Genomic DNA, 13507 nt, shown 5'->3' on the forward strand with positions numbered 1-13507 from the left:
AACACATGAAAGAGGACAAGATTAGAGTAACAAAATGAACCAAAGAAACTAGGTCTCGCGTCGTAGTTCCCGTGGCTCCGTCAGGAAGAGGAGCCTGATCACATCTTCCTCGGTGGAAAACCTGTGGAAACAACGGACTAAAATATCGTCTCTACTTCCAGAAAGGCCGATCCCGTTCCCCAGAGGACTCGCCCATGCCAAAAAGAAACAAACAAGCAGTTGACCGATTACATAAATCTTAATTAAACTAACGCAGTCATATCGCTCAGTGGAACTGCAGAGGTCTGAGGAATAAGCAAACACAACAGCCACTGACGCTTCCAGTATACAGACCATCCGTTATCTGTCAACACGCGACCAATCTGAACATCATAATGGAAGATTTGTGTTGTTCTACATGACTCTCACCCGTACAGCAGAGATGGATATCATGACTCTCACCCGTACAGCAGAGATGGATATCATGACTCTCACCCGTACAGCAGAGATGGATATCATGAGGTAGCCATCTATGTACACAAAAGCTTACCCCCACACAGGAGTGTCTATCATTTCTAATCCAGAAGCCGTCGCACGTGAAGTTAAGTTTAACAACACGTACCTGGCCATTTGTTCAAGTTACTGTCCTGGTTACAAAGCACATGATGGTGGGGAACTCAGCTCAGTTAATTACACCATAACAAGAAAAGTCTTGGTGAGGTTTGACGGTCAACATCATCTTCAGTGGGCAAGTATACAGGCAAACTCTCGCGGGAAACAAATGATAAATAATATCATCCATTCTAATCTCGTTCTTCTGAGCGATGGTAGTGAAACTCGTGTAGAAGATCAGACAGGAAACATCTCAACCATCGACCTGTCTCTATCATCCCTAGGTATACTAAATGACGTCACCTGGGCTACTTGTGACGACTCCATGGGAAGTGGCCACCTCCCAGTCTGTCTCCCTTACACACACAACAGCATCAACCCAGGTCGGGCCGTCCTACATACATCTGGAGACGACACTGACACGAACGTTCAGAATATAACCAATACCATCCTCAGCGCTGCTGACGCCTCTACAGGCAAACTCTCGTGGGAAATAAATTCCTACAATATCCTCAAAGCATAGAGAGTTTCTTAGTGGACACCAGACTGCCGGAATGCACCGCGGGAGCGCAACAGGAGATACGGGATTTTCGACAAAGAACCTCAGATAACAAACAGGCGAGACTTCAGGTAAAAAAAAAAGAACAATAACACAAGCCAAAAGAGACGCCTGGCATCAGTAATTCATGTCTGGTCTATAATTAAGACATTCTTGAGAGAGTACAAGTGATCCTCCAGCCCACACCTCACCACAAACGACCTTATCCAGTTCACACAGCCAACGTCATCGGCTGTAGCTCGGTCAACTATGACCTACGTCTCGTCCACCACAAACCCTCAGGTCCGGCAAACAGTGGTTAACTTTGCCACAGAAGATGAACATATACCACACAATACCATCCTGTCTATAAATAAGGATCTTAATCAAGCCGCCAGCTTGACTAAGCTGTTAGCATTGCAATGAGACTTTGGAAGTTTGGAACGTTTCCAAACGTGTGGCACTTGGCGCATATCATCTCAGACCCCGCCCGACCTACAGCACTGACAAGCTGCGCTTGTAAGGTCATGAGGTGAATGGTTGGTAAAGACTTATTTGCTTATCAAAGTCACAAAATGTATTATCTAATCAACAGTGCTTGCGGTAGACTATGAAGCACAGTGGATCACTCAATAAATTAAAGAACGTAACATTGTCATCACATTTATAATAAAAGATCTCATCACAGGAGTTTTAGAAAAAGCCTTCCGACATGACACAGCGAAACGGAATCTTAAGCAAACTTTATGATGTTGGTTTCAGAGGATGTTTATCCATTATTCTTTGTGATTCCTTGAATGACGGAACATTTGCTGTTTAGATTGCTGCATACAACGTAATCTCGGACACATTTGTCCAGGAAGATGGGGTGCCGCAAGGCAGCGTTTTGAGCCCAACATTATCTAATATTATGATTAATGATAATCTGTCTCCAGCTTCCGTCCCTCATAATCTTGAATACTTACTCTATGCTGATGACTGAGCACCACGGCACTCTTTGACCAGTGCACAATTTTCGGCTGAGCGGTGGGTGCTACAGTGGGGCGCTACAGTGGGGCGCTACAGTGAGGCGCTACAGTGAGGCGCTACAGTGAGGCGCTACAGTGAGGCGCTACAGTGGGGCGCTACAGTGAGGCGCTACAGTGGGGCGCTACAGTGGGGCGCTACGGTGAGGCGCTACAGTGAGGCGCTACAGTGGGGCGCTACAGTGAGGCGCTACAGTGGGGCGCTACAGTGAGGCGCTACAGTGGGGCGCTACAGTGAGGCGCTACAGTGGGGCGCTACAGTAGGGGCGCTACGGTGAGGCGCTACAGTGAGGCGCTACAGTGGGGCGCTACAGTGGGGCGCTACAGTGGGGATCTAGGTTGTCATCAACTAAAAACGTCGCGACTGTTTTTACCCGGAAAAATGAAATCCCGAACCTGCAGCTAAAATTGGACAACCCCCTCATCCCTTGTTCGGCCTAACGTAAAGTCTCTTGTTCAAATTATAATCGTAGATCAAGACTGGAAAAATCACATTGACTAATTAAGAGTAAATTGTAATAAAAGACAAAATATTCCTATTAATCTTTAGGGTTCATACTGGCGAGCCGAGGGGAAATCTTTATTAGTGGTATACAAGTTCCTTACTAGATCTACAGTAGACTATGGCCCTCAAGTTTGTGCTTCGGCAAACGACCGTACTCTGTGGAGGTCTGATGGTTGACCGAATAAATATTTGCAAATGTGTCTTGGAGTTCTGTCATTGCGCTAGAGTTCCGCGACTGGAAGTTTGAGGCCAGTGTACCTCCTGTCCGGCTGCGTCGTGATGACGTGACATTGAAATATGGTATTGTGATGACGAGGAGGAGGAGGAACGTTCCTGCCTGTTGCCTCACCCAACAGTGTGGACAGTTCGTATATAGAGGCGTCAGGTCCCTGACCCTCAGAATACACGCTCTCAGTGAGAACTCTGGCCTATAAGTGCAACACGTAAACAAGCTGGTGATGAATAATCTAGCTCATGGCATCTGCTAAATATAAAAGCAAATACGGACTGGTTCCTTGTGTGAAAAAGGAAAAAAAATAAGAACAAAATAAGGTACGAACACACCTGAGAGTGAGGCACACAGCGATATTGTGGGATCATTGTCAAGCATTCGTCATGTGTCCGCCACTACACACACAGGCTGCAAGACAGATGATCGTGTGACGTGCCAGTGTGTGGTCGGGTGAGCGTTCCCTCCCTCAGGTACAAGTTGCCTGAACACACTTTTGCTTTTGCGCGGCCATCAATAATATCATAAATTCATGTCATGCTAAATCAATAGTTTATTTTCACGATTCTCTCTCAGTTCTTAATGCTATAGGTTCTGACTGAACAGCGTCAAATTCAGGGTAATATTATCAATGAAATGAATCCATGTCATAGAAATATCACCTGGACTCGTGTGCCTTTCGTGCGTCATCGTAACATTCGCGGGCAGAATGGTTGGCTACGTCGACCTCAGAACTCGTGGAGGTCGTGGCGATCCCTCGGGAGCTGGGGTCCTGCCTGACCATCCAGCACGAGAGGCGGCCGACTGGTCGACTCCCTACTGCAAGAACACATGACGTGCTGACACGTCTACGTTTGATCTGTATCTACAGCACCCACCTACAGCACCCACCTGCAGCACCCACCTGTAGAATCCACCTGTAGAATCCGCCTACAGCACCCACCTATAGCATCCACTTACAGCATCCACCTGCAGCATCCGCCTACAGCACCCACTTGCAGCACCCACTTGCAACACCCACCTGTAGCACCCACCTACAGCACCCACCTACATACAGTACCCACCTGCAGCCATACATTACAAGAAGGTTGCCGCCGAGATGCCAGACATGTCGCAGCCATCTTACATGAGAACATGTCTTCCTCCATCGCACAACAACATACCTGAAGCAAAGAAAAAAAATCAATACAGTTTTTCAAAGAAAAATAATCATACAGAAAAATAATCATACAGAAAAATAATCATACTATGTACACATCACCAGGCGTGGTGGAGACATACAGAACACGGGTCATGATGTGTATGAGGCGTCACGAGCCACAAGGGTTGGTGCTCACACTATGATGACCGTGGTTAGTGGAGGCAGGGTACACACTGGTCAACACCAGACTGTGGTGTGTAGCGCTTACCGCTATCTTAAATCATCCGCTCTCACTGCAGGCTCGCTAGTTCTCCTAGGGGTAAGTTGAGGACTATATTACATGTGTATTGGTCGTTATGCAGATCTTGTGTAATGTTCTATCACTTGGTAAGAGAGAAATTGCCTTTAACTTTTGAGAAAACACCGGTTTTCCAGATACCAGAGTTATGGTGTTGACACCATATCGTTATCATAGCGTACAGATCGCGTTACAAATTATATATATATATATATATATATATATATATATATATATATATATATATATATATATATATATATATATATTTATTTATTTATTTATATATATTGCTTTGTCGATGTCTCCCGCGTTAGCGAGGTAGCGCAAGGAAACAGACGAAAGAATGGCCCAACCCACCCACATACACATGTATATGCATTGACGTCCACACACGCAAATATACATACATATACACCTCAATGTATACATATATATACATACACAGACATATACATACATACACATGTACATAATTCATACTGTCTGCCTTTATCTATTCCCATCGCCACCTCGCCACACATGGAATGACACCCCCCTCCCCCCCTCATGTGTGCGAGGTAGCGCTAAGAAAAGACAACAAAGGCCCCATTCGTTCACACATAGTCTCTAGCTGTCATGTATAATGCACCAAAACCACAGCTCCCTTTCCACAGCCAGGTCCCACAAAACTTTCCATGGTTTACCCCAGACGCTTCACATGCCCTGGTTCAATCCATTGACAGCATGTCGACCCCGGTATACCACATCGTTCCAATTCACTCTATTTCACGCACGCCTTTCACCCTCCTGCATGTTCAGGCCCCGATCACTCTAAGTCTTTTTCACTCCATCTTTCTACCTCCAATTCGGTCCCCATTTCTCGTTCACTCCACCTCTGACACATATATCCTCTTTGTCAATCTTTCCTCACTCATTCCCTCCATGTGACCAAACCATTTCAAAACACCCTCTTCTGCTTTCTCAACCACACTCATTTTATTACAACACATCTCTTACCCATTCATTGATTACTCGATCAACCTACCTCACATGTTGTCCTCAAACATCTCATTTCCAGCACATCCACCCTCCTCCGCACAACTCTATAACCCACACCTTGCAACCATATAACATTGTTGGAACCACTATTCCTTCAAACATACCCATTTTTGCTTTCCAAGATAACGTTCTCGACTTCCTTACATTTTTCAAGGCTCCCAGAACTTTCGCCCCCTCCCCCACCCTATGATTCACTTCCGCTTCCATGGTTCCATCCGCTGCCAAATCCACTCCCAGATATCTAAAACACTTCACTTCCTCCAGCTTTTCTCCATTCAAACTTACCTCCCAATTGACTTGTCCCTCAACCCTACTGTACCTAATAACCTTGCTCTTATTCACACTTATTCTCAGCTTTCTTCTTTCATACACTTTACCAAACTCAGTCACCAACTTCTGCAGTTTCTCATCAGCGAACAACAACTGACTCTTTTCCCAAGCTCTCTCATCCACAACAGACTGCATTGTTGCCCCTCTTTCCAAAACTCTTGCATTCACCTCCCTAACAACCCCATCCATAAACAAATTAAACAACCATGGAGACATCACGCACCCCTGCCGCAAACCAACATTCACTGAGAACCAATCACTTACATCTTCGATAAAAACTTTTCACTGCTTCTAACAAATTGCCTCCCATACCATATATTCTTAATACATTCCATAGAACATCTCTACCAACTCTATCATATGCCTTCTCCAGATCCATAAATGCTACATACAAATCCATTTGCTTTTCTAATGTATTTCTCACATACATTCTTCAAAGCAAACACCTGATCCACGCATCCTCTACAACTTCTGAAACCACACTGCTCTTCCCCAATCTGATGCTCTGTACATGCCTTAACCCTCTCAATCAAAACCCTCCCATATTATTTCCCAGGAATACTCAACAAACTTATACCACTGTAATTTGAGCACTCGCTTTTATCCTCTTTGCCTTTATACAATGGCACTATGCAAGCATTCCGCCAATCCTCAGGCAACTCACCATGAGTCATACATACATTAAATAACCTTACCAACCAGTCAACAATACAGTCACCCACCTTTTTTAATAAATTCCACTGCAATACCATCCAAACCCGCTGCCTTGCCTGCTTTCATCTTCCGCAAAGCTTTTACTACTTCTTCTCTGTTTACCAAATCATTCTCCCTAACCCTCTCACTCTGCACACCACCTCGACCAAAACACCCTATATCGGCCACTCTATCATCAAATACCCATATATCAAATACAAAGACTATACACCAACCGCTGGTAGCTACCAAAGACTATACACCAGCCTCTGGTTGCTCCCAAAGACTATACGCCAGCCTGTGGTAGCTACCAAAGACTATACGCCAGCTTCTGGTAGCTGCCAAAGACTATACGCCAGCTTCTGGTACCTACCAAAGACTATACACCAGCCTCTGGTATCTACCAAAGACTATACGCCAGCTTCTGGTAGCTGCCAAAGACTATACGCCAGCTTCTGGTAGCTACCAAAGACTATACACGAAAGATAGGAATGAGACTACCTCGCAGTGTGATGTGATCTAGCAATGAACGAAGGAACAAACAATTCTGTTTTGTTGGTAAGTCTCTGGTAAGGTTTGTGGCCTGTACAGCGGACGCGCGCGGAATGGAATTGATAACCACAAGACAAGTGTGATCTCGCTTGCTGCATGTTGAACTTGTGTTATGATGTATAGAAGGTTATAACCAACTCATCCCGATTGAATGTACCTCAGATTTTCTTAGAAAAAGATAAAAACAGGTTAATGATATATCTCTTCTGTGTATCGGAATTGATAAGCATAAGACAAGTGTGACCTCGCTTGCTGCATGTTGAACTTGTGTTATATACAAGAATTTTATCAGCCATCTGTTTCCTTTACAATACTACAAGTGAATTTCCCCAACTATATTGCAGTCATCTTCAATTTCGGAATTACTGAGTAGTACTGGGAGGTCAGGGATTCCGTAGATTGTCTAACCCATAAACATTTTGCCGAGGTAATCCATATATTCTTCTTTCTTTCCGAACCATTGATGTTTCCGACCCGCACATGGACCAGATTAAAGACATTTCACTATAGTACGTCTATGATGACTTCAGGTATCCCGATCCCTACATCATACAACACTGTATAAGTTATTTTTCAAAGTGGGGCTAGAACCAGTCGCCCACACGCACTCAGGCCAGTGAGAGAACCTTTACCTGGCTGCATCGAGCGCCAGACACTTCCCGGAGGATGGTAAACCTGTCTCATCTTCTGTTTCGCCACACACACACACGCACACACACCCTGGGCAGGTAGGGGATCAGTCCAAGTGTTAAGAAGGCCCGCGTCACACGGATACTTGAGCTTAGTCTTCAATGCTTAACATCTGCTACTGGTAGACATGGCCACCATCATCATCATTATTATCTACACTGAAACTTCAGTTGTAGTATTACACGCCAGCTTAGCCTCACCCTACACACCATCACACCAACGCAGGAGCTGATCCACTCAAGGTACTATTAATAATAGCCTCTACTCACAATCATGCGCATATATATATATATATATATATATATATATATATATATATATATATATATATATATATATATATATATATATATATATATATATATAGTGGAAGTAAGGGGAGTGGGGGAGGAATGGGATGTATTTAGGGAATCAGTGATGGATTGCGCAAAAGATGCTTGTGGCATGAGAAGAGTGGGAGGTGGGCTGTTTAGAAAGGGTAGTGAGTGGTGGGATGAAGAAGTAAGAGTATTAGTGAAAGAGAAGAGAGAGGCATTTGGGCGATTTTTGCAGGGAAAAAATGCAATTGAGTGGGAGAAGTATAAAAGAAAGAGACAGGAGGTCAAGAGAAAGGTGCAAGAGGTGAAAAAAAGGGCAAATGAGAGTTGGGGTGAGAGACTATCAGTAAATTTTAGGGAGAATAAAAAGATGTTCTGGAAGGAGGTAAATAGGGTGCGTAAGACAAGGGAGCAAATGGGAACTTCAGTGAAGGGCGTAAATGGGGAGGTGATAACAAGTAGTGGTGATGTGAGAAGGAGATGGAATGAGTATTTTGAAGGTTTGTTGAATGTGTCTGATGACAGAGTGGCAGATATAGGGTGTTTTGGTCGAGGTGGTGTGCAAAGTGAGAGGGTTAGGGAAAATGATTTGGTAAACAGAGAAGAGGTAGTAAAAGCTTTGCGGAAGATGAAAGCCGGCAAGGCAGCAGGTTTGGATGGTATTGCAGTGGAATTTATTAAAAAAGGGGGTGACTGTATTGTTGACTGGTTGGTAAGGTTATTTAATGTATGTATGACTCATGGTGAGGTGCCTGAGGATTGGCGGAATGCGTGCATAGTGCCATTGTACAAAGGCAAAGGGGATAAGAGTGAGTGCTCAAATTACAGAGGTATAAGTTTGTTGAGTATTCCTGGTAAATTATATGGGAGGGTATTGATTGAGAGGGTGAAGGCATGTACAGAGCATCAGATTGGGGAAGAGCAGTGCGGTTTCAGAAGTGGTAGAGGATGTGTGGATCAGGTGTTTGCTTTGAAGAATGTATGTGAGAAATACTTAGAAAAGCAAATGGATTTGTATGTAGCATTTATGGATCTGGAGAAGGCATATGATAGAGTTGATAGAGATGCTCTGTGGAAGGTATTAAGAATATATGGTGTGGGAGGCAAGTTGTTAGAAGCAGTGAAAAGTTTTTATCGAGGATGTAAGGCATGTGTACGTGTAGGAAGAGAGGAAAGTGATTGGTTCTCAGTGAATGTAGGTTTGCGGCAGGGGTGTGTGATGTCTCCATGGTTGTTTAATTTGTTTATGGATGGGGTTGTTAGGGAGGTAAATGCAAGAGTCCTGGAAAGAGGGGCAAGTATGAAGTCTGTTGGGGATGAGAGAGCTTGGGAAGTGAGTCAGTTGTTGTTCGCTGATGATACAGCGCTGGTGGCTGATTCATGTGAGAAACTGCAGAAGCTGGTGACTGAGTTTGGTAAAGTGTGTGGAAGAAGAAAGTTAAGAGTAAATGTGAATAAGAGCAAGGTTATTAGGTACAGTAGGGTTGAGGGTCAAGTCAATTGGGAGGTGAGTTTGAATGGAGAAAAACTGGAGGAAGTGAAGTGTTTTAGATATCTGGGAGTGGATCTGTCAGCGGATGGAACCATGGAAGCGGAAGTGGATCATAGGGTGGGGGAGGGGGCGAAAATTTTGGGAGCCTTGAAAAATGTGTGGAAGTCGAGAACATTATCTCGGAAAGCAAAAATGGGTATGTTTGAAGGAATAGTGGTTCCAACAATGTTGTATGGTTGCGAGGCGTGGGCTATGGATAGAGTTGTGCGCAGGAGGATGGATGTGCTGGAAATGAGATGTTTGAGGACAATGAGTGGTGTGAGGTGGTAAGTAACGTAAGGGTAAGAGAGATGTGTGGAAATAAAAAGAGCGTGGTTGAGAGAGCAGAAGAGGGTGTTTTGAAATGGTTTGGGCACATGGAGAGAATGAGTGAGGAAAGATTGACCAAGAGGATATATGTGTCGGAGGTGGAGGGAACGAGGAGAAGAGGGAGACCAAATTGGAGGTGGAAAGATGGAGTGAAAAAGATTTTGTGTGGTCGGGGCCTGAACATGCAGGAGGGTGAAAGGAGGGCAAGGAATAGAGTGAATTGGAGCGATGTGGTATACAGGGGTTGACGTGCTGTCAGTGGATTGAATCAAGGCATGTGAAGCGTCTGGGGTAAACCATGGAAAGCTGTGTAGGTATGTATATTTGCGTGTGTGGACGTGTGTATGTACATGTGTATGGGGGGGTGGGGGGTTGGGCCATTTCTTTCGTCTGTTTCCTTGCGCTACCTCGCAAACGCGGGAGACAGCGACAAAGTATAAAAAAGAAAAAAAATATATATATTTATATAAATATAACATTTATTTATTCATTTATACATTTATTTTGCTTTGTCGCTGTCTCCCGCGTTAGCAAGGTAGCACTAGGAAAAAGATGAAAGAATGGCCCAACCTACCCTCATACACATGTATATACATACACGTCCACACACGCAAATATACATACCTATACATCTAAACGTATACATACATATATAAACACACAGACATATACATATATACACATGCACATAATTCATACTATCTGCCTTTATTCATTCCCATCGCCACCCCGTCACACATGAAATAACAACCCCCTCCCCCCTCATGTGTGCGAGGTAGCGCTAGGAAATGACAACTAAGGCCACATTCGTTCACACTCAGTCTCTAGCTGTCATGTAATAATGCACTGAAACCACAGCTCCCTTTCCACATCCAGGCCCCACACAACTTTCCATGGTTTACCCCAGACGCTTCACATGCCCCGGTTCAATCCATTGACAGCACGTCGACCCATATATATATATATATATATATATATATATATATATATATATATATATATATATATATATATATATGTCAAATGTTGTTATGTTATACTTAAATCGCTGTCTCCCGCGTTAGCGAGGTAGCGCAAGGAAACAGACAAATGAATGGCCCAACCCACCCACATACACATGTATATACATAAACGCCCACACACGCACATATATATATATACACATATACATACACAAATATATACATATATATACGCATGTGCATATTGATACATACCTTCATCCATTCCCACCGCCACCCCGCCAAACATGAAATGGCACCTCCCCTACCCTTGCGTATATATATATATATATATATATATATATATATATATATATATATATATATATATATATATATATATATATATATATATTTATATTTAATTATTTATTTTCATCTATTTGCTTTGTCGCTGTCTCCCGCGTTTGCGAGGTAGCGCAAGGAAACAGACAAAAGAAATGGCCCAACCCACCCCCATACACAATCTATACACACACACACGTCCACACACGCAAATATACATACCTATACATCTCAATGTACACATATATATACATACACAGACACATACATATATACCCATGCAAACAATTCACACTGTCTGCCCCCATTGACTCCCATCGCCACCTCGCCACACATGGAATACCATCCCCCTCCCCCCTCATGTGTGCGAGGTAGCACTAGGAAAAGACAACAAAGGCCCCATTCGTTCACACTCAGTCTCTAACTGCCACGCAATAATGCCCGAAACCACAGCTCCCTTTCCACATCCAGGCCCCACACAACTTTCCATGGTTTACCCCAGACGCTTCACATGCCCTGATTCAATCCACTGACAGCACGTCAACCCCGGTATACCACATCGATCCAATTCACTCTATTCCTTGCCCTCCTTTCACCCTCCTGCATGTTCAGGTATCACACAAAATCTTTTTCACTCCATCTTTCCACCTCCAATTTGGTCTCCCACTTCTCCTCGTTCCCTCCACCTCCGACACATATATCCTCTTGGTCAATCTTTCCTCACTCATTCTCTCCATGTGCCCAAACCATTACAAAACACCCTCTTCTGCTCTCTCAACCACGCTCTTTTTATTTCCACACATCTCTCTTACCCTTACATTACTTACTCGATCAAACCACCTCACACCACTCATTGTCCTCAAACATCTCATTTCCAGCACATCCACCTTCCTGCGCACAACTCTATCCATAGCCCACGCCTCGCAACCATACAACATTGTTGGAACCACTATTCCTTCAAACATACCCATTTTTGCTTTCCGAGATAATGTTCTCGACTTCCACACATTCTTCAAGGCTCCCAGGATTTTCGCCCCCTCCCCCACCCTATGATTCACTTCCGCTTCCATGGTTCCATCCGCTGCCAAATCCACTCCCAGATATCTAAAACACTTTACTTCCTCCAGTTTTCCTCCATTCAAACTAACCTCCCTATTGACTTGACCCTCAACCCTACTGTACCTAATAACCTTGCTCTTATTCACATTTACTCTTAGCTCTCTTCTTTCACACACTTTACCAAACTCAGTCACCAGCTTCTGCAGTTTCTCACATGAATCAGCCACCAGCGCTGTATCATCACCTTCCCAAGCTCTCTCATCCACAACAGACTTCATACTTGCCCCTCTTTCCAAAACTCTTGCATTCACCTCCCTAACAACCCCATCCATAAACAAATTAAACAACCATATAGACATCACACACCCCTGCCGCAAACCTACATTCACTGAGTATCATCGAATTTTAGGGAGAATAAAAAGATGTTTTGGAAGGAGGTAAATAAAGTGCGTTAGACAAGGGAACAAATGGGAACTTCAGTGAAGGGGGCTAATGGGGAGGTGATAACAAGTAGTGGTGATGTGAGGAGATGGAGTGAGTATTTTGAAGGTTTGTTGAATGTGTTTGATGATAGAGTGGCAGATATAGGGTATTTTGGTCGAGGTGGTGTGCAAAGTGAGAGGGTAAGGGAAAATGATTTGGTAAACAGAGAAGAGGTAGTAAAAGCTTTGCGGATGATGAAAGCCGGCAAGGCAGCGGGTATGGATGGTAATTGCAGTGGAATTTATTAAAAAAGGGGGTGACTGTATAGTAGACTGGTTGGTAAGGTTATTCAATGTATGTATGACTCATGGTGAGGTGCCTGAGGATTGGCAGAATGCTTGCATAGTGCCATTGTACAAAGGCAAAGGGGATACAAGTGAGTGCTCAAATTACAGAGGTATAAGTTTGATGAGTATTCCTGGGAAATTATATGGGAGGGTATTGATTGAGAGGGTGAAGGCATGTACAGAGCATCAGATTGGGGAAGAGCAGTGTGGTTTCAGAAGTGGTAGAGGATGTGGGGATCAGGTGTTTGCTTTGAAGAATGTATGTGAGAAATACTTAGAAAAGCAAATGGATTTGTATGTAGCATTTATGGATCTGGAGAAGGCATATGATAGAGTTGACAGAGATGCTCTGTGGAAGGTATTAAGAATATATGGTGTGGGAGGCAAGTTGTTAGAAACAGTGAAAAGTTTTCATCGAAGATGTAAGACATGTGTACTTGTAGGAAGAGCGGAAAGTGATTGGTTCTCAGTGAGTGTAGGTTTGCGGCAGGGGTGTGTGGTGTCTCCATGGTTGTTTAATTTGTTTATGGATGGGGTTGTTAGGGAGGTGAATGCAAGAGTTTTGGAAAAGGGGGCAAGTA

At 43.8% G+C, this 13507-nt stretch overlaps 1 protein-coding gene across 1 annotated transcript in view; it reads right to left on the minus strand.

The window, feature by feature from the left end:
* LOC139751141 (uncharacterized) overlaps positions 1-13507 on the minus strand; it is a 295019-nt gene that overhangs the window by 209732 nt on the left and 71780 nt on the right. The window contains exon 2 of the mRNA XM_071666239.1: positions 3953-4051. Coding sequence (XP_071522340.1) covers positions 3953-3966 — 14 coding nt within the window. The 5' untranslated portion in view covers positions 3967-4051. The remainder of the gene's footprint in view (positions 1-3952; positions 4052-13507) is intronic.

This window comes from Panulirus ornatus, chromosome 11 (assembly GCF_036320965.1).
Source record: "Panulirus ornatus isolate Po-2019 chromosome 11, ASM3632096v1, whole genome shotgun sequence".
NCBI classification, from domain to species: Eukaryota; Metazoa; Arthropoda; class Malacostraca; order Decapoda; family Palinuridae; genus Panulirus; species Panulirus ornatus.